At 43.3% G+C, this 19,558-nt stretch overlaps 1 protein-coding gene across 1 annotated transcript in view; it reads right to left on the reverse strand.

Annotated features, from left to right (window-relative positions):
- C3 (complement C3) overlaps positions 1 to 19,558 on the reverse strand; it is a 236,948-nt gene that overhangs the window by 69,696 nt on the left and 147,694 nt on the right. The window contains exons 19-23 of the mRNA XM_069230418.1: positions 14,715 to 14,800; positions 13,227 to 13,372; positions 12,515 to 12,724; positions 9,667 to 9,733; positions 3,637 to 3,723 (exon numbers count right to left, since the gene is read on the reverse strand). Coding sequence (XP_069086519.1) covers positions 3,637 to 3,723; positions 9,667 to 9,733; positions 12,515 to 12,724; positions 13,227 to 13,372; positions 14,715 to 14,800 — 596 coding nt within the window. The remainder of the gene's footprint in view (positions 1 to 3,636; positions 3,724 to 9,666; positions 9,734 to 12,514; positions 12,725 to 13,226; positions 13,373 to 14,714; positions 14,801 to 19,558) is intronic.

The following is a 19,558-nucleotide window of genomic DNA, read 5'->3' on the forward strand; positions in this document are numbered from 1 at the left end:
ATGTTTGGGCTAGTTTGAGATTATTTGTCACTTTCATAAACTAATTCACACATATTCCTGGGAAGTTGAAACATCTGCACTGTCCCAGGAACGATTTGTGAACTCTTTTGTGCACTCCTAGTTATGCCAGTGTGGAGCAGCATTGCAAGATTAAATATAACTTGTCCCTGTTTCTGAATGGCGGCATTAAACCCAAAGTGGTAACTCTGGGTGGCATTTTGTCACTTGCAATTCTCAAACTCTAGACCTGGTAATCTCAGGTCTGTTCAATCTGGAGCAAGGGCTTCCAGGCCTGAGACACTAGGCCTGGTTTCACTGAGCGTGGTTGCACACCCTTTGCAACACCACACTGCAGGAGGTGGGGTAATGGCCAGGAGTGGAGCACTGCTTGGTCCCCTCCCTCCCAGCTTCTGCAGCTCCACAGAGGAGCATAGAATGCCATCTTGTTAGGGCCCTGAAGCCGCCTCCCACCACCCTGCCTTTAACCCAGAACAGCAAAGCTGGGTGCCAGAACACACCCATTCAAATGCAGAGCCATGCTTTACAAGCTATAAGGCTATGGCAGACTGGCACCCACCTACCTTGCCAACCTCTGCCCAGAGTACAACATGGGGGCAGCAAACAATGCTTCACCTTTGTGACCCTATCGCACCTCTGCAATCCAGGCTTTGGTGACACTTACAAACCGCTTGGCCTTTGGCATGTTGTATTTTATGTCACCAGAATTCCTCAGTGGCAATATTAGACCATATTACATGGTTAGCCATTATTTATCCTCTCTCTCTTTATAGCTACATGTAAGTGTATGTATGTGTGTGTGAGAGTGTGTATGTGTGTATTTATTTGTATGACACTCCAGTGGAGAAAAACTATTATCTGATAACATACATTATTTTGAACAAGTGTCCTAATAAGCACATACTCACTGATTTATTGCTGGAGTGCTTAGGTATAATGTCATGTTATTACATAGCACAATTCAATTCTAATGAGAAAACACTGGTTAATGCTTGACAGATTCCATTCTTTATTCCCTTTCCAGAGTTAAATGACATACTCACAAGACATAGTTATTGTGAATGTAGCTCATGAATTTAACCCATTTTGCTCCGTAAGGAACTATACTCCTTTGTTTATAATTACTTTCAGTGAAAAAGTAGCATGGCATAAACCATACATGTAGGTCTGCTTAGTGAAACATGTTATTTATTACCATTCTTGAAGGGTGGATAGCACATCATGAAACATGCAAGTCTTTGCCTCTCTTGAGTCATGACCTCTAACAAATTTAGTGAACAGTGCAACAAACTTAGGATCTGATTTAGAAATTTGGTGGACAGGTTACTCTGTCACAACAGTGGCGGATATCCCGTCCACTGAAATCTAAATCCCATTATGTCCTATGGGATTTGGATTTCGGCGGACGGGATATCCAACACCGCCGTGACAGAGTAAGCCATCTGCCACAATCTAAATCAGGCCCTTATTCTGGATGTGCTACTGAAATTACAAATTCACTTCCTATTCGTGCTACCTCTTCTCATCTGACATTCCAGAAAGATTTCAGACAGGGTATTTTTGGTAATCACTTCCAATTTGGACCCGACTAATGACATCATGGTCAATGTATTTATCAATTTACATCATTTTGCTATTTTCTTTTAATCAACTGATCCCTCGTCTCTTGTTTACTGCTATCCTTACGAAGATTGTTTCTCTAGTCGTTTAATGTGTTCCTTCCTTCCCTCTTCTTCAATGGTACTTGTGTTATCCCTCTGTAGCTTCCTTTTTTGTTCCAACTGAAGTCCAAATTCAATATGAAAGTCTTCTGTGGTAAAGAGGAGCTACTGAAATTATGCAATTTAAGCATGCTTTGCTTATTCCTTACTTCTTTTCATGTTTTACTCATTCTTATAACTGTATAACTGTCACAAGAGCCTTTACTGAAGTTTTAGATGCTCTGTAATTATTGTGCATATGCAATTGCTAATTAACTGTACTTTCGGAATTAAATTTGTACCTGTAAACCACTGTAACACCACTGTGCCATGTCTACACTATAAGTCCAGAAAACAATAAGAAAAAACGATCTCTCCTTGGCTTGGTAATGCCTATCTTAGCAAAGACCATACAACAAATCTTCCAGTAACTGTTAAAGTATACCCATTTTGCCTGTGTACAAGCCTCTTAAAAAAGGCAAATATTGTGGAGTTAACCACCAAAATCCAGATTTATCAAAAGATTGATTGCCCTTTCGTCACACAAGGGCAACGCAATCCTTAAGTCACATTTACTAAGTCGCACAAGGCTACCTTGGTGGCCTTGCATTGCTTGGTAAATCTGGAGTAACACAAGGCAGCACAAGTCACTGCCTTGTGTTACTCTGTGCAAGGAAGGTGTACTGTGGGTAGAGTGTTGGTGTCCCCCTGCCGCTCATGCTTTTTGGTGCATTCCCAGATTTACCAAGACTGGAATGTATCAAAATCATACACCTTTCCAAGAGATGTGCAATGAGGAGAAATATCTTTATTTCTCCTTGTTGTTTCCTCTTTGTAAGTGTGCTTCACTGCAGCACACTCAGAAAGAGGAAAACGCCTCCAAGGATTTTTTCTTTGTTTAGGAAGCTGTCCCTTCCTGCAGAAAAACAAACCTGCATGCAACAAAGGTACCCTTACACCATGGCGCAATGGTGTCTTCGTAGGCACTTGTCAGCCACAAGTACACCACTGCAGAGAGAGAGACAGCAGGAATGTGCCATAGATAAGGAGCATTTGAGCCCTCTTCTTTTGATGTAGTGCAGCAAGTTGTTTTGCTGTCTCGCTGTGTTGTGATGCATTAAATAATGATAAATCTAGGATTAAATGTACACGTTCTATGAATTTTTGAGATGTAATTCTAAATTGAGTGTGCTCAGGATGGTATGAGAGATCTTAGTCAGTAGGTAAAGGCATATGTCTAGTTTCTAGTATCGAAATATTGACATCTCTGTGTAGAGTGAGAATCATGACTACCTGGTTCATGTTGGTTTAATCGATATTATGATCCCTTTTCAAACTCTTGCTCTTCTGAATCACCAATTTGGTATCATCTGTCCACGGTGCATTCCTCTCTACCTGGTTGCCGCTTTTGTGATTTTTATCATGGGCCAAGAAGTCTATGGGCCACCTTTACTAAAGTCTGCATGGGAGCTATAGTGACGCAACACAATTCAGTGGTGCACATGTAGGCCTTTATAATTGTAAGTAAATAGACACTGTTGTTTACATCACACTGTTTCACACAAGTGTCTGTGCAAAACTTTAGCAGACAATTTTGAGCACTATATCTATTGTCCCCCACTCTTGCACCAACCGCTCTACCACATCACACCACTACTCCATCTGTAGTTCTTCTTGAAGTCCTGACTGATAGCATCTTGTAAGGCGATTTTGTTCCCTTGCACACACTCTTGCTCCTTGCCTTTGCAACACAGGGAGTGCTCCTCCCAAACTATCCAGCCCATGGTTTCCCTCTCTCCAATAAGGGTATGGAACTCTGCAGAGTTTTCATAAAGTGGAAATTAAGTGGAGAACTTTCTGTTCATTGTGGACTCTCTTCTGATGTGCGCACTCCAGCTTTAGTGATGGACACTCTTACCTTGGATGCTGACCATGGTCTCAGATTCACTTTTTGGAACAATATCCTTCAAATCAACAGCGTTAATTTTCTCTTCCTGGACACCATCTAAAGACGAAAGAAGGAGGAAAGCGTTACATGATGCAGAGTCCATTTGTTGCAGGGTCGGACTGGGACAAAAAATAGGCCCTAGCGCCAAAATAAAAGTGGCCCCATCAGTGAAATAGAAAGCAAAAAAGTGGCGCATATTTGCAAATTAGACCAGTTCTGAACTTGTAAAGTCAAGTGTTTTACACAGTGGGGAAGGCTGCAAGGATTTGAGCTTGCTGATGGCAATGTTTATTTTAACATTAGAGAAATCAACATTAAAACCCACCTCAGATTACCATAAAACAGGCCCTCAAAGAGACAAAGGCCCACCTGTATACCTATCCCGCCAGTCCATAAGGCACTGCCTGATTGCTCTATAGACCTATAGTCCCCCCTTTGTTGAAACTTCTTGAGTGATGATGGAGTTCATGTAATCCATGGATTAAACAGAATATGTCTTAAAATACATATTAAATATTTCAGTTGACCAAAATTTATGTTGCAGTCCTGAATTAATCCACAGATTATATTTATTTATATATACAATTGATTAATTTCATTTTCTAAACTTTGTTCCATTTTCCTTCGTTTTGACTTTGGATAAGTGAACTTGTTACATGAGGGCCTCATGGCAGGCAAAGACTTAGGAGATGTCTTCAGAAAATAAAAATTTCTCCAAACAATCATAGGTATATCGATTAATTTACTATTATTAGAGATAACTGCATGTCTGTGCACACTCAGCCTCAGTTATTGTCTTCCTTTAAGGAGATCAGGTCTCCCGAAGACAACTCTAAGGGACAGTGAGCCTTCAGGAGAAAAGTGCACCTCTAAGGAGGACACAGCCGTACCAGTAACTTTAAGGTCAGTTTGTAGTTGCCCACAGGCCGACAGACATTTTAAGGAATGGGAAAATAGGGCACTGGCCCATTGCCCCATCCTTACATGGGGCCTTATGGAAGAGTCAGTCCTGCTCTGCAGACAGTCCTGCTCTGATGACCTTGAATGATTCTTAAACTAGAGGGGCATATTGAAGAAAAGTGGTGCAGCACAAAGTGCAGCACCACTTTTCTTGCACCCTTTAGCACTCCCCTACTGCCACTATGTGTGCGCCGTATTTAAAATATGTTGCACCATGGCGCAGGGTAGGGGGCAATAGCATAATTTTTTATTACACTATTGATGTACTCTGCAGGAGTAGTGCAAACATTTGTGGCACTACTCCTGCAGAGTACACAAGGGCCTATTGTATTCAATGGCATGTCCCCTTTTAACGCCTACTCTGAGATTTCCTTGCGCCATTTTTTTTGCCACCTTTGCCTTCATTGTGCCTGGCGCAGGCATAATGTAGGGCAAAGAGTTAGAAAGTGGTGCAATGCATGCATTGCGCTACTTTGTAAATATGGTGCAGCGTTTTTTGGCATTCTAACGCCACCTTAGTATAAAAATGATACTAATGTGGCATTAGAATGGTGCTAAGGGCTCTTAAATATGCCCCAGAATGTTTTAAAAACTGTTTTCCTTTGATTTATTTTTTATACAGGTGATGTGTAGGAGCCTATTACAGACATTTTGTAGAGAAATGTTGGGGAATATTTACAAGTCCTGAGCGCTGTCAGGTCACCACTTTTTTTAATGCTATGGCAGCGCAGACTGCATACCCAGATTTATGAGTCCACGCAAAGCCACTTTGTGTGGCTTTTCACAGTCTCATAGATATGGAGTAAGGCAAGGCAGCACAAGTTGGGAGGCGCTCCATGGTCGTTGCAATGGGGTTTCCCACGCAACACCCATGGGTTTTGGTACATTCCTAGATTTACAAGTACTGGTATACCTGGGAATACATCAAAATCTTACGCCTCCCTAGGGGAGGTGTAACAAGTAATATCTTAAATATCTTCAGTTCTCCTCATTTTCCTCGTTTTTAACTCTTTCTGTGTATGCTGTTCTGCAGCACACATAGAAAGAGAAAAGCGCCTCCCAGAATTATGTTTGTGCTGGATGGTGCCCCTTCCTGTACAAAAAGAATCTTGCATGCAATGAAGAAACTCTTGCACTATGGTACAAGGGTGCCTGCATTGGCGCTAGGCTGCCAAAATGGCACAACGGCAGGGGGAAAGGACAGGAATGCACATTTTTTTAAATCAATACGGTCCATTACTGCCTTTTCCCTGTGGCGCAGGGCAGCGCAGCAAGGTAACTTTCTCTGCTTCCCTGCACCACTATTCTAGTAAATATGTCCAGTTGTACTTATGTTATCCGACACCATGCCACAGCCATAAAAAAGTTTTGATTAGTTCGAAACAGGACCTCAAATATGAGGAATGTGAGTGAGTAACATTACTAACCCTGGATTTTAGAAGGACACACATTTAGCAATATGGCCAATTTGCTTTAGTACTGTCAGTGACCTGCCCAAAGAGGGCATGAAAAAGCTGAAATTGGATCATCAATTCGAAGGTGTTCTGAATGGGAGCCCACAAAATATGTTTGGCCTATGGGCCCCCAAAATACCTAAGATGTCCCTGCACAGGTCCAGTACAAAATATGTAAAAGAATTAGTGCAGGTGCCCAAACCTCTGCTCAGAAGCCAGCAGCTGCTGTAATTAAATGTAAGCACACCCAATACTAAGGCTACGTAGTATTGAATTTACATCACGCCTCTTTAATCCACTACTAGCACTCTCTGTCCATTTATCTCACTCTACTCCCTGCTTTCTCACTTTGTGGAGTTTTTGTTCTGTCTTTCTCTTCCGCCTTATTTACAGTTTGAGTGTTTTCCCCTCACTTGCACTAGGTCAATATCTGACGAGAACAATAAGTGCCATACCTAAAAATGAGCGCTGGTGGGCCCCACTGGCAACCCCTGCCTCAAATTGAGCAATGCACAGGCTTACAAATGAATTTTCTTTTTCATTGCAGATCTCCCCCACCCACATCCCTTTCGCTGCACATCCTGCTAATAGGGGCAAGTCCTTCTAATGCCCTATCAGTCATAGAAATCACTAGGAGAGGGGGAGACACAGCAAATCAGTGCCCCGCCCCCCCCAGCACATTCCAATACACACACACTATGCTATATAAGCAAAATAAAATAAACAAAAAGAGCCTGGAAGCTGCTCTCTGGCAGTTTGCCCACTTTTACAAACTGTGGGAAGCCACACTTTTTGCACATTGTCCCTTCACTTTTTGCCCCTATTTGAACTGCTAGAAGGTGGTTTTTGAAGCCTACTAACCAGGCTCCAGTGCCATTGTTATTTCCCAAAACAAACTCATGTGCACAGCTGTAACCCATTGGCAAGCGCCTTAGCACACCTGTATGTGCCTCGTAAATGGTACACCCAGTAACAAGGGCATGGGTACTAAAGGGGGTCCCAATGGGCTGTAGCATGTATTATGGCACCCTAAGGGACCCTCATACAAATTACATGCAGACTGCCCCTGCAGGCTGTGTGTCATGGTACAAACCATGAAGGAAAACATGACATGGCACACTCATTGTGTGCCATGTTAAAATCACTGCATACAATATATGTAAGTCACCCTTACATAAGGCCTTAGAAGCCCTAAGGCATGTACATTATATTTTAAGTAAAGACATAACTGCATGAGCAGATATGCCCCAGTGATGTCTAGTTCGATTACTAGATATTGCAAGGGAGCAGGGAGGCCATCTTAAGGTATGTACTGGGCACTGTTCCTTATGAGTTACATAACTACATTATAGCTTCACTGAAACCTATTGTGTTTGGTATCAAACACCTCATACTAATAAATCCGTTCTGATGCCAGTATTGGATTTATTATGACATTCACCCAGAGGGCACCTTAGAGCTGCCCAGTGAAAACATGCTGGTCCTATAGTGCGCTGGCTAGCTGACTGATATTGACCATCCTGATACCACAGATGAGTTTCTGACCCCCAGGAGGTGGGAGCCCATGCTCTCAGAAGTCAGAAACAATGTCTGCTCCGGAGGAAGGTGTTATCACCTTCTCCAGCAAGAAGGCTAGTAAATCTGCATACCAAGGCCAGGGAATTTAAAGTCCCTGCCGCCTTTGATATGTCATCCCTGCCTCCCCCAGACCTAAGCGGTGTCACCCCCTGCCCTGAAGTCTATTTGGCACCAGGACAGGTGGGAAATTAGCTATGCAAGTAGGCGTGTTGCACTACCAGGCTAGTCACACCCCTAATGTGGGCTGTCTGAGGTGCTTCACTAAGGAAGGGTTCCAACATCTTGATTTTGGTGGAATTAGGAATTCTGGAACAAGGTTATACCCACTCCCCACAGGAAGTGGTCACATACGGGTGTTGTCACTCCATAGGCTACTCTTCTAACTCCCCTAAGCACCCTTAAGTTGAGAATTTTGGTGGCCCATGACACCATGAATTCAGATTCGCTTAGCTACAAAGAGAAGAAGGACAAAGAAGAGCAGGAGACACAAGACCTCGGGACTAGCTGAGAACTTGGCAGAAAACCCTGTCTGTCCCGACAATTGCAAAGACTTGACTCATCCTGCAGCAGTGCATTCATCCAGAGCCTTGGAGGACTGCCAGCACTTCTCTCCCCAGTCAACATCTCCCTTTGAGTGGAGGAGCCACTTCCCTGCACCAGCAGGCACCAACCGCAATTGTATGGTTCTCCGTTTTGCTGACCATCGGGTCCATTGAGGGACCATCTTGCAAGGAAGAAGATCCAGAGTGTCCAGGAGTGCAGCCCCATCGATCTAGCCTGTCGTCAAAACACTGAGCCTGCAAAGAGCTTTTCTGCACTAATACCTGAGGTAGCCCAGCCAGCTGCAAGCCTTGTTTAGTGCCTAGGCCAAACACCAACACTGCCAAGACTGACCTACCAACGAGGGACATCAGCATCACAGAGGCCAGCTATGTTTTTCCCCCATCACCAGCTTGACTCCAAAAAGTGAGACTCTCTAACATCAGCGACCCCCTGCACCCGAGCCCCACAACCTGAGTCAGAGCCAACCGATGGTGCCCTGTGGCCCTAGAGACCCTCAATAACTGAGCCCTCCTCTGGGTTCATCTGAACTGGTCACCCAGTCTCCACTTGCAGCCCTTTTCTTACAGGTACTGCTCACATTAACTTTAATGCACAGCGACCAACACTACAACCGCTAGGAACACCTCTGCACCTGGACACACCAGGGAAGGTAACCCAAAACCTATGGTTGCTCTGAATACCTTGGCTCCTACTTACAGAGTGTGTGTCTCATTTGTTGACTTTGTGTGCTCAACAAATGCATAGCACTACCCTCTAAAAGTCTAAACTGCTCTCTCACACTACAAAAAAGAGAACATTTAAGGTTATACATTTAACCTTGGTCAGCCAATAAGTTTTATCTGTAGTATCTTCATGGTGTACCCTTACACTGATACACTTCATATATTGGCCATCTTCCCACACACGCCATTCTACTAATACCCATGTGAGACCCATATATCCTGGTGAGAGTAGTTAAACCTAAATCCACCTTAAGCACCTCTTTATATAGAGAGGATCAATCCTGGTGTGAAAAATTGTTTAATCTTTGCCTGCTGGGTATTATTCCCTTATGCAAGGGTCCCCTTGCCCTGGTGTGAGAAAGAACACAACCCATCCTTACTCACTCAGCAGCACCTCCCTAAATGGACATTCAGCGATGTGGGTGGAAAAAGCACTTCAATTTACCCGACTTCACTCTCCGTCACCCCTCTTGAGGGGATCTCTGCTTTCGCATGAGGAGGAATTTAGACTATGTCATGGTTAAGAGGTTTAATGCTATAGGAGTGAGAAATAATATCCTTGTGTGACTTGCTATGGACATCACTCCACCCATTTTAACTGTGAAAATTCACTATAAAGAATTTCTCCATTTCAGACGTTATTCCAGCCCACTGTGTCTCTTGCAGGATTTTTCGAGTGAGAATAAGAACCGTTACCGAACTCCTTGATTAAACAGACTCACCTTTTCCTTTAGTTGCTGGATCCAAGGTCACCACTGTGACTGTTTTGCTAATTTTCATTCCTTCGGGCTATAAGAAAGAAGAGACGTTACACAATGAGAGCACAACACAGCTATTTGTCTCCACAAGGAAAAATGCTGACTGACTGTAGAGAAATTAACAACTCACAACAGAATCTATTAACAGGAACACCCACTGTGAGAGACAGAGTCCGCATTGTGCTGCAGAGTGCCCAAGCTACTTTGCTAACCTTGCAGAGCAAGCTATCAAACTGCTCTCAAGAAGGTGGAACAGGAAGGTGACCTTTCAGAAAAAGAACAACTGTAATATTCCAATGAGACATTAACTTATAGATCCAAAGTAACTGAAAGGATTCTACTGTGGTTTTATCTGAGCGAGTTGTAGGATAGCATTCGTCCTGGTTTTATGTTCATGGATGAACCATGTTTATCTGTGATTTGCACACGGTCAAGAGTGTATGACAATGATTAAACAGTATATTGTCCATGCTTTTATCTGTTGAGAACTTAATTCGATGCTGTGGAGTTTGGAGGATATTGGCATGGTAAAAATGTGAATGCTTCAGCCTTGTGGTTTGTAATTGTCACCAGGACCCCTCAACGGCAATCCAAGCCCAAATTCCACAGCTACACATTACACACACCTGCGTCTTCTTTCCTTGTAGTTAGGTAAAAATGTCAGTCATAACATTAACTTTTTAAACTAAAAAAAACATAATAATTCAGCAGTTATACTTAGCAGAGCCAACTATAACTTGTGTCCTGCCAGGCACCGCTTATGACCTCACATATGACATCACTCATGACATGTTTATGACATCATTGATGACATCACTGGTGACATCCCAAATGACATCATTGATGTTATTGATGACATCACTGACATTGTAGAGGAATACGGTGCAAAACCAAAGGTGCCCCTTTAGAGGAACTATCACAAAATATGGACATTCAGCAGACAGTATGAAATGTTTTGTTATAGAGAAGATCACCAGTAACCCCAGATGGGGGTCTAAACAGTGTCCTTAACTTAAGTGAATATAAGTGGATGCACTTGTTAGTCACTGTTAATAATGGACTCAGTGAGTCAGAGGAAATCCTGAAACAGGTGGCCCTGTGTAGCAGTGGGTGAAATTGTTCACATTTATGTCTCCACGATTATCTAACTTATGAATTTTTATTTTCAACATGTTTGTTTAGTTTGCTGAGTGTATTATCATTGTGCACACCATAATAGTTGTGACCATCTTACCTAGCTGTTATTATCATATATGGACTAATTGCTTTTGTATCACAACTTTGTATATGTAACGTGTATTGATACGTTTAGTTTTAATATCCATGGTTATTCACTCTCAAGTAACTGTAGTGCAAAGATCAAAAGTTGGCACATTGTCTTGTTATTTGCAACTACGATGCATGTATAACTACTGGTTCACACCGGTCAAATCCAAAGGGAATTTCAGCTATGGAGGGTCTCAGGACCCTGTGGACACAGTTGGTCCACTTATCCTCAGGCTGTGAGGCTCGGGGTCAGGTCTGCTGTGGGGTGACTTACTTATAAAACATGCAGTGAATTTGGCAAGGCACACAATGAGTGAGCCATGTCAAAATTTCACTCAGGGCTTGGGCCCTGATACACAGTACAATTTGTGTGTGGGTCCCTTAGTGTGGCACAAGGTATGCAGCAGCCCCTAGGGACCGTCTTTAGTACCCATGCTCTAGGTACCAGGGGTATCATTTACTAGAGACTTATAAGAGTCCTAAAGTCATGTGTCAATTGTAAAACAATCAGGCAAAGGGAGCAAAACTCCCTAAAGGGAGCAAAACTTGAGGGGACATCTGGGATTTAGAGGAGTCATAATTACAGGGTACTCAATTGTATCAACGAGAGAGATTGATTATAACTTGCAGGAGAACTCAAGTAATACCAAAGATTTGTCCCCGGCGATAAAGAGGTTCATGCTTAGTCTTTCTTCTACTACAGGTTGCTCCATACCAGTCCTACGGAAGACCCTTTTAGATCTAAAGAAATGATATGCCTCGTTAGAGGATCGAAACGTCCACACCAATACAGGTCGCCTGTACCGAATTTCCTGTTTGTGGGCATTTATGGACGGATGAATCTGTCCCTCCAAGAAGAGACCAGATATTTGTATGGACTGGACAGGCTTTTCATTACACTACATTGCTTATGTGTGCAGTTTATTTTAATGGATACATTGCATGTGCACGTTTTGCACTTTCACATCTAGAGCATTTTGAATGTTGAAAATGACCATTGCATCTGAAATTACATGAAATATTGGTGTATTCTTTGTTTATCTCCTGCATGTAAAATTAGAGTATCAATAGCAGTAAGGGCAGCAAAGAGAAAGTCATTATGTAGGCCTCCCTTTATCTAGTACTTCTTAATGAAGAAGGAAGACAATTAAATGTCTTGGGAAGCAAAGTTATACCGTCTGTATCATTTACAATTTGGGCTGTTGGTTCATCTAACCATGACTGCAGCATGTACAAAAAATTACACATGATGTCCTCTCTGTTCAATAAGTATGTAAATAAAAAGGCACTCCTGCTTCAACAGGAAATCTACCTGCTGTACACTTTACCTGCTGTACAGTCTTCCTCTAATAAGGCAGTGGGGACTTCTTTGAACACATTTTAAAAAGTCATGCAGGGTGTTTGAGTGATAGTTCTACATATTTAAATTTTCACTGAGTTGGTGACTGCTGTGAACTTAGTGTTTGCATGTTTGTGAGGAGTGTCTTTGACTGGAAGAATCTTTTGACAAGTTTGTGTCAAATGGCTACAGTTTGTGTGCACCTACCACAACTTTTAGCTTCTTCTTTACTCCGTCACCAATGTAGTTTGGAAAATAAGCCTTCACCTCAATGTCAATCAGGCCTGCCTCCAAGGGCACAATGATGAAGGACACAGCACGGGAAGATTTGCCTGTCATCTTCACTTCCTGACGGAATCTCTTCTTTGAAGTGGAAGCGCTGCAGAATTTTTCATTGTACAAAAGCTCGACTTTAACCTGATACAGACACATAGAAAAAAATATGTGAAAAATGGAGCAAGAAAGAACAGACCTCAGACCTGAGCAACTACAACAATTCCTGCTGAAAAGCAAGCTCATGCAGTATGTTAGGGCACCTACAATTCCCCATATGCAACACATTGGTCTCAAACATATACAAAGCTGATTGAGACAGTGCTATACCCTTGCGATTGGAATACATGGAGAATTTGTCCAAAGCCTAAAATGTTGCTTGTGGGACCAGGAAATGCTAATTGGTATCCTGGTTCTTGGCACTTGATCAGATTTTGACATACTGTGCTTAAATCTCCATCACACACCATCCCAGTCCACTTGTTTGTGATGACTGGTTGCGTAGAAACTTTTTAACTGTCTACAAAAAGCACTACATTAAGACTGGAATTGAAAGGAGTAGGGTGTCTAGTCAGAGAAAGTCCAATCTATGATTTAATTCTGAGCTTTGTTTTTGGAAACATTTGGATTTGGTGCTAACAAATACCGTTATTTCATCGTGGTCGTCCTCATAGTTATAAAGCACAGCTCGGATTTCCACCTGTTCATTCCTGACCACAGAGTAAGGTAGGCGCAGGTCAATAAAGTACTTCTTGAACACAGTGATTTCATATGGATCAGCCACACAGATCCCTGCAGCGAAAAAGGTTTACAGTCACTGTGACGGAAAACATAGACATACCTTTTTCAAGAGACTCACAAGTTTTTTCTATGTAATAGTAAGACATTTTAGATCCTACATTTTAAATAAAAAATAGACGTTTAACAACATAGGGGGTGATTCTAAGCTTGGCGGGCGGCGGTAGCCGCTCGCCAAGCGGGAACCGCCAGAAGACCGTACCGCGGTCAAAAGACCGCAGCGGTCATTCTGGGTTTCCCACTGGGCTGGCGGGCGACTGCCGAAAGTCCGCCCGCCAGCCCAGCGGGAAACACCCTTCCCACGAGGACGCCGGCTCAGAATGGATCCGGCGGAGTGGGAAGGTGCGACGGGTGTAGTTGCACCCGTCGCGAATTTCAGTGTCTGCAGAGCAGACACTGAAATTCTTTGTGGGGCCCTCTTACGGGGGCCCCTGCAGTGCCCATGCCATTGGCATGGGCACTGCAGGGGCCCCCAGTGGCCCCACGGCACCCCATACCGCCATCCTGTTCCTGGCAGGCGAACCGCCAGGAACAGGATGGCGGTATGCGGTGTCAGAATCCCCATGGCGGCGCAGCTTGGCGGATTCCCATGGGCAGCGGAAAGTCGGCGGTACACTGCCGGCTTTCCGCTTCTGGCCGCGGCTGTACCGCCGCGGTCAGAATGCCCGGCGGTTCACCGCCAGCCTGTTGGCGGTGCTACCGCCAACCTCCGCCCTGGCGGTATTTACCGCCAGGGTCAGAATGACCCCCATAGTTCCTGAACTGTTGGTATTTAAACTTATTTGATGGATAATAGAGCAAAATTTCACACAACAGAAGACTTTGGCCCTCCTTACTAGTAATGTCCTTAACACTGCACCCAGAATTCCTAGTACTGTGGGATACGGTAATTTCTACTACACCTTGGGATTGGGATATAACGGCTGGACATGGGATGTGCACAGCTCCTGTCGATTTTCCCAAAATTCTTGTCCTTTTCCCCATATAAAGTTCATCTGCTTTCCACAAGCAAAACGTGCTGGAGGGAAAAAAACTAAAGGAACGTTTTTTTCCCACAGCACAGTTTTTTTCTGATTCAGGAATACACTCCTGGCTATAGTTCCCTGATGGTGTGAAAATATTCTGAGTATATAAATTTGAGAAAATTCTCAATGAAAATCAGTTGTTACATACGTGGCTTTTCTGTATTCGACCTGGAATCTGTTACAAATATTCAAACAGTGAACTATTCCAAGCGTTTGACTCTCAGTCAGAGTCCATACTGGAAATGTAATATTGTTACAGGCAAATAACCTTTCGTCATTCTTTGCATTTCCACCATAGACCCAGAACTCACCCTTTCCGTCTGAGAGGCTGACAGCAAGAACTTCCCAGGTGGTGATGGAATCCTTCAGGAACATTTGCAGTGTTTTACTTGAGAGTCTAAAGAGAAACACGGTGACATTCAGGGTGAGCTGATAATGGTGAAGGAGACAAGCCATTGTCCTAACAGTGGAAATAATTGTTGAAGGAGAGAATGATAGGAGCCAAGGTCGTAAAGCAAGAGTGGCCTAAGGGCAGTAGCACAGGTAAAGTTAGAGAAAAGATAAACAGAAGATAGGGAATGTCTAGCAAACAGAGTCGGTATGAAGAAAAAGATTAAGCGCACTCACACTACATGCCAAGAACATGCTATGCTACTCTAATTATGTGCACACTCTTTAAATTGCTTTTATCTGGCGTAGTTACTTAAAAAAATCTACATGAACTATGAACTCACACAAGTTCAAACACAGAATAATAATGTGATGCCCGCACTAGGCAGATGATCCATGTTAATAAGATACTGTGTGTAACTTAATCACGCAATTGTTCTGAAAAGCTGTAACAAAGTTTAAACCAATGTGCTCAAGAGAGAGTGTGCTTGCAAATCCCCAGTTCTAAAGTCCCCGGGTGGCTGGTCTGAATATCCAGATATGAGGGGATATTTTTCAAGATGGATAGAATTGACTTTATTTGAGATGAGATGCATGGTTCTGGTACTGAGAAAGTGCTTGCAGGCTTGTCTATCATTTAGATTATCAATGCATGTATATAAAGAACTAACGTCCAGTGTCCTCATAACAAAATCTTCTTCCCATTCTATATTCTCTATTTTGGTCAATAAATCTTTCATGTCTTTGGTCTTTGAAGTAGGATGGGAGAGTACATACAAAAGGCCTCGTTTACAAGTCCCCTGCGCCACTGCAGCATCACTTTTAATGATGTTCCGGTGGCACTGTGTCCTTTTCCATACCTACAAGGTGGCGTTAGGCCGTGTTATGTGGCTTAACACTGCCTTGTACATATGGGTCGCCCGAAGCAGTTTTCTGCGGTAGAGGGGCGTGCAATGGGTGTTGCTGTGGGCGTACCCATACAACACCCATTGCTTTTTGATGCTGCTCTGGATTTACAAGAAATCGCACACCTGAGGCAGCATCAAAAACGAATGCTACCCTATGGGTGGCATTAGAATAGCGCAACAAGGAGAAATACTTTTATTTCTCCTTGTTTGTTTCTCTTTCTATGTGTGCTGCATTCTGTAGCACACATACAAGGAGCAAATCACCATTAATGATTGTTTATGTGCAGGAAGGTGTACCTTCCTGCACATACACAATCACCCCTAAAATGCAGGCCTCCTTGAGCCATTGTGCAAGGGTGACTGCATTAGCGCTAGGCAGTTGATTTAGCGCCAGCACAGTGGAAAACACAGGGATGTTCCATATTCTTGTAAATATGGTGCATCCCTGCATTTTGGAAAAGACGCAGCTCTGTGCAGTAATACTGCTTGTGGCACCATGATGCACCATTTCCTACAAAATGAGGCCCAAAGTTTCCAAGGAAATGATCCACATACTTAGATGCTTGAGCACTACCTCTGGAGGAGACTATAGGTCTGCCAGGGGGGATTAGTTGAGTTTTTACATATCTTGGGTAGCAGAAAAGGGTCAGGCAGGATGGGGTGGTCAACCATGAAATGCTCAGACACCTCCTACTCAAGTAATCCCTTATCCCTCCAATTTTTCAACATACCCCAAAATAAAACAATTTTATTTAGGATGATACTGAACGCTTGTCTTTTTGTATTCATGCAGTTTCTCAGGCTCAGACCCATACATTTGTTTGCACATAATGACATAGTACCAGAGATGTTAGACTATTATCTGACCAACAGCATTTTTTTATTTTAAAGGTACCTTGTATTGTAAGCTTAAAGTGATAGGCAACTGTTTCGCCCCCAGCTACGACAAACTTTTCATGGACTGGTAGGAGGAAAATGTGTCCACTGCTCCAGACACGACTGAGGATATAGCACATGCCATATGGTGGCTCATGCTCATAGATGATTTAGTCATCATTTGGAAAGGCATGGAGGAATCAGCCCTTACCATTACGAACAAACTGAGGAACACTAAACTCTACTTGGACTTTTCTTGTGCCTCAAGCAATACAAAGTTTGCTTTCCTGGATATAATAGTTGAGTTCAGAAGTGGAAAGTTGCACACACCCCTTCATAGAAAACCCAAATCATGTAACAGTTTGCTGTATGCCCTCAGTAGTCACCCGAGACCCTGAAATTGAATATTTCAAATGGGGAGCTACAGAGAGCTAAAAGGAACTGTAGTAGTGATGAGGCATATCAACAGGTGCAGAAAGGATTATGTTACTTAGCTTGTAAGCATCTGTTTGTGGCATGTAGTGCTTTAGATTCGCATGCTCTTGTACTCCTACCATCTAGTGTTGACCCAGGAGTGCAAGTTGTTTTTCTTCGAAGAAGTCTTCGAGTCACGAAGTCGAGTTACTCCTCCTCTTGGTGATAATGCGTATGGACATCAACTCCATTGTTAGATTGTTTTCCCACAGGCAGGTGAGAAAGGAGTGTAAGGTATGTGTAAGAAAAGCAATGACTACGCTAAATGTAAATGTACAATGTAACTACAGTGGAAACAGGCGTCCATGGAGGAGGGAGGGTGTGTGTGAATCTACAGCACTACATGGCATGAACAGATGCTTACAGGGTAAGTACCATAATCCATTTGATGGCATGTGTGGCTTTAGATGCACATGCTCTGCAAAAGCAGTCCCTCCTTAGAAGCAGCGGCAAGCCTGTGGCAGTTACAATAGTCTGAAAAAGGGTATGTAGCACTGCCTGACCTACACTGGTTTGTTGGCATATCAAAACATCCACACAGTAGTGCTTGGTAAAGGTGTGTGGTGTAGACCATGTAGCTGCCTTTCAAATGTGAGCTATGGGAATATTTTCTAGAAAGGCCATAGTAGGTCCTTTTTTACGAGTGGAGTGTGCTCTTTGAGAAACAGGTAAATGTCTTTTGGCCCTAATGTAGCAAGTTTCGAATACATTTGACTATCCGTCTGGCTATGCCTGCTTTGCATAGAGTGTTACCTTTATGAGCTGGAGAATAGGCTACAAGGATTTGTTTAGTTTTCCTGAACGTTTTAGTTCCATCTATGTAGAATATGAGTGCTCTTTTTGACATCTGGGGTTTGAAGAGCTCTTTCCGCAATGTCATCTGGTTGAGGGGAAAAAACTGGGAGTACAATGGTCTGACTGAGGTGAAACTGTGAAACTACCTTAGGTAGTACTTTAGGATTAGTTTGAAGAATCACTTTGTCTCTATGTATTTCGTAGAAAGGTTCTCCTAAGGTTAAAGCTTGAAGCTCACTAACACTTATGAGTGAGGTAATGGCAGTTAAGAATGCCACTTGCACTGAAAGAAATTGAAGTGGGCATGAGTGTAGAGGCTCGAATCAGTGACCCATGAGTCTTGTGAGAACAATGATGAGGTTTCAGGAGGGTGGGGGAGGAACCGGAGGCAGAAAAACTTGTTTGAGTCCTTCCTTGAAAGCCTTGATGACTGGAATTTTGAACAGCGAGAGATACTTTTTAGAGATAGGCAGCCTTTGCAGTGAGATGCAACTGACTGGAAGTATAGGATGAATTTGCCTTCTACAAGTGAAGCAGGTAGCAAAGAATATCTTGCACTGCGGCTTTAATAGTGTTCATTTGATTGGATTCACAGTAGCAAACAGTACATTTCCATTTTGCTGCACAAAAGGCTCTAGTGGTGGGTCTGCGTGCTTCCTTGAGAATGTCCGTACATTCTGGTGGTAAGTCAGGGTAGCCTAACTCTATGATCTCAGAAGCCAAATTTCTAATTGGAGACTTTTGGGGTGTGGGTGTCTGATTTGCCCTTGTTTCTGAGTGAGAAGGTCCAGACTGTTGCGGAGCTTATCCTGAGGAACCACTGAGAGATCTAGCAGTGTTGTGAACAAGGGCTGATGACCCAAGTGGAAGCTACAAGGATCCTGGTGAGAGATGTTTCCCTGAGCTTCTGAACCAGAATGGAATAAGAGGAAGAGGTTGAAAAGCATAGGCAAATATCCCTGACCAACTCATCCATAAGGTGTTGCGGTTGGATAGTAGATGTGGGTACCTGGAGACAAAGTTTGGGCATTTTGCATTTTCTGCTGTGGCAAAAAGGTCAATCTGAGGGAGCCTTCACTTTTGAAAATATGAAAGAAGGACTTGTGGGTAGAATTCCCATTCAGGGACTTGTTGCTGCATCCTGCTGAGCAGGTCTGCAAAAGCATTGTCTGTTCTCGGGAGGTATTCCTCCAACAGGTGAATGTTGTGGTGACAGGTGTGATAGTTGTGAAGACTGTGTCCTCCCCGTTTTGTAGAAAAGCTTTCAATGCTAGGTAGTCCACCTGAAGCTCCAGGTAGTTGACCCCCCCCAACCCATCTGTGATGCATCCATGGTGAGAGTGATGTGAGGAACAAGGTTCAGAAAAGGCCATCCCTTTAACAGGTTGTTGGTGTTCCACCATTGCACAGAACAGTGAGTGTGGCAGTCTATCAACACTATGGGGGTTATTCTAACTTTGGAGCAGTGTTAATCCGTCCCAAAAGTGACGGTAAAGTGACGGATATACCACCAGCCGTATTACGAGTTCCATAGGATATAATGGACTCGTAATACGGCTGGTGGTAAATCCGTCACTTTTCCGTCACTTTTGGGACGGATTAACACCTCCTCCAAAGTTAGAATAACCCCCTATATCTTCCAGGTGACCCTGTGACTGAGACCACTGGCAAGGTAGACATTGCTGCAAAGGACGCATGTGTGACCATGTGGG

The sequence above is a fragment of the Pleurodeles waltl genome, chromosome 4_2, assembly GCF_031143425.1.
Source record: "Pleurodeles waltl isolate 20211129_DDA chromosome 4_2, aPleWal1.hap1.20221129, whole genome shotgun sequence".
NCBI classification, from domain to species: Eukaryota; Metazoa; Chordata; class Amphibia; order Caudata; family Salamandridae; genus Pleurodeles; species Pleurodeles waltl.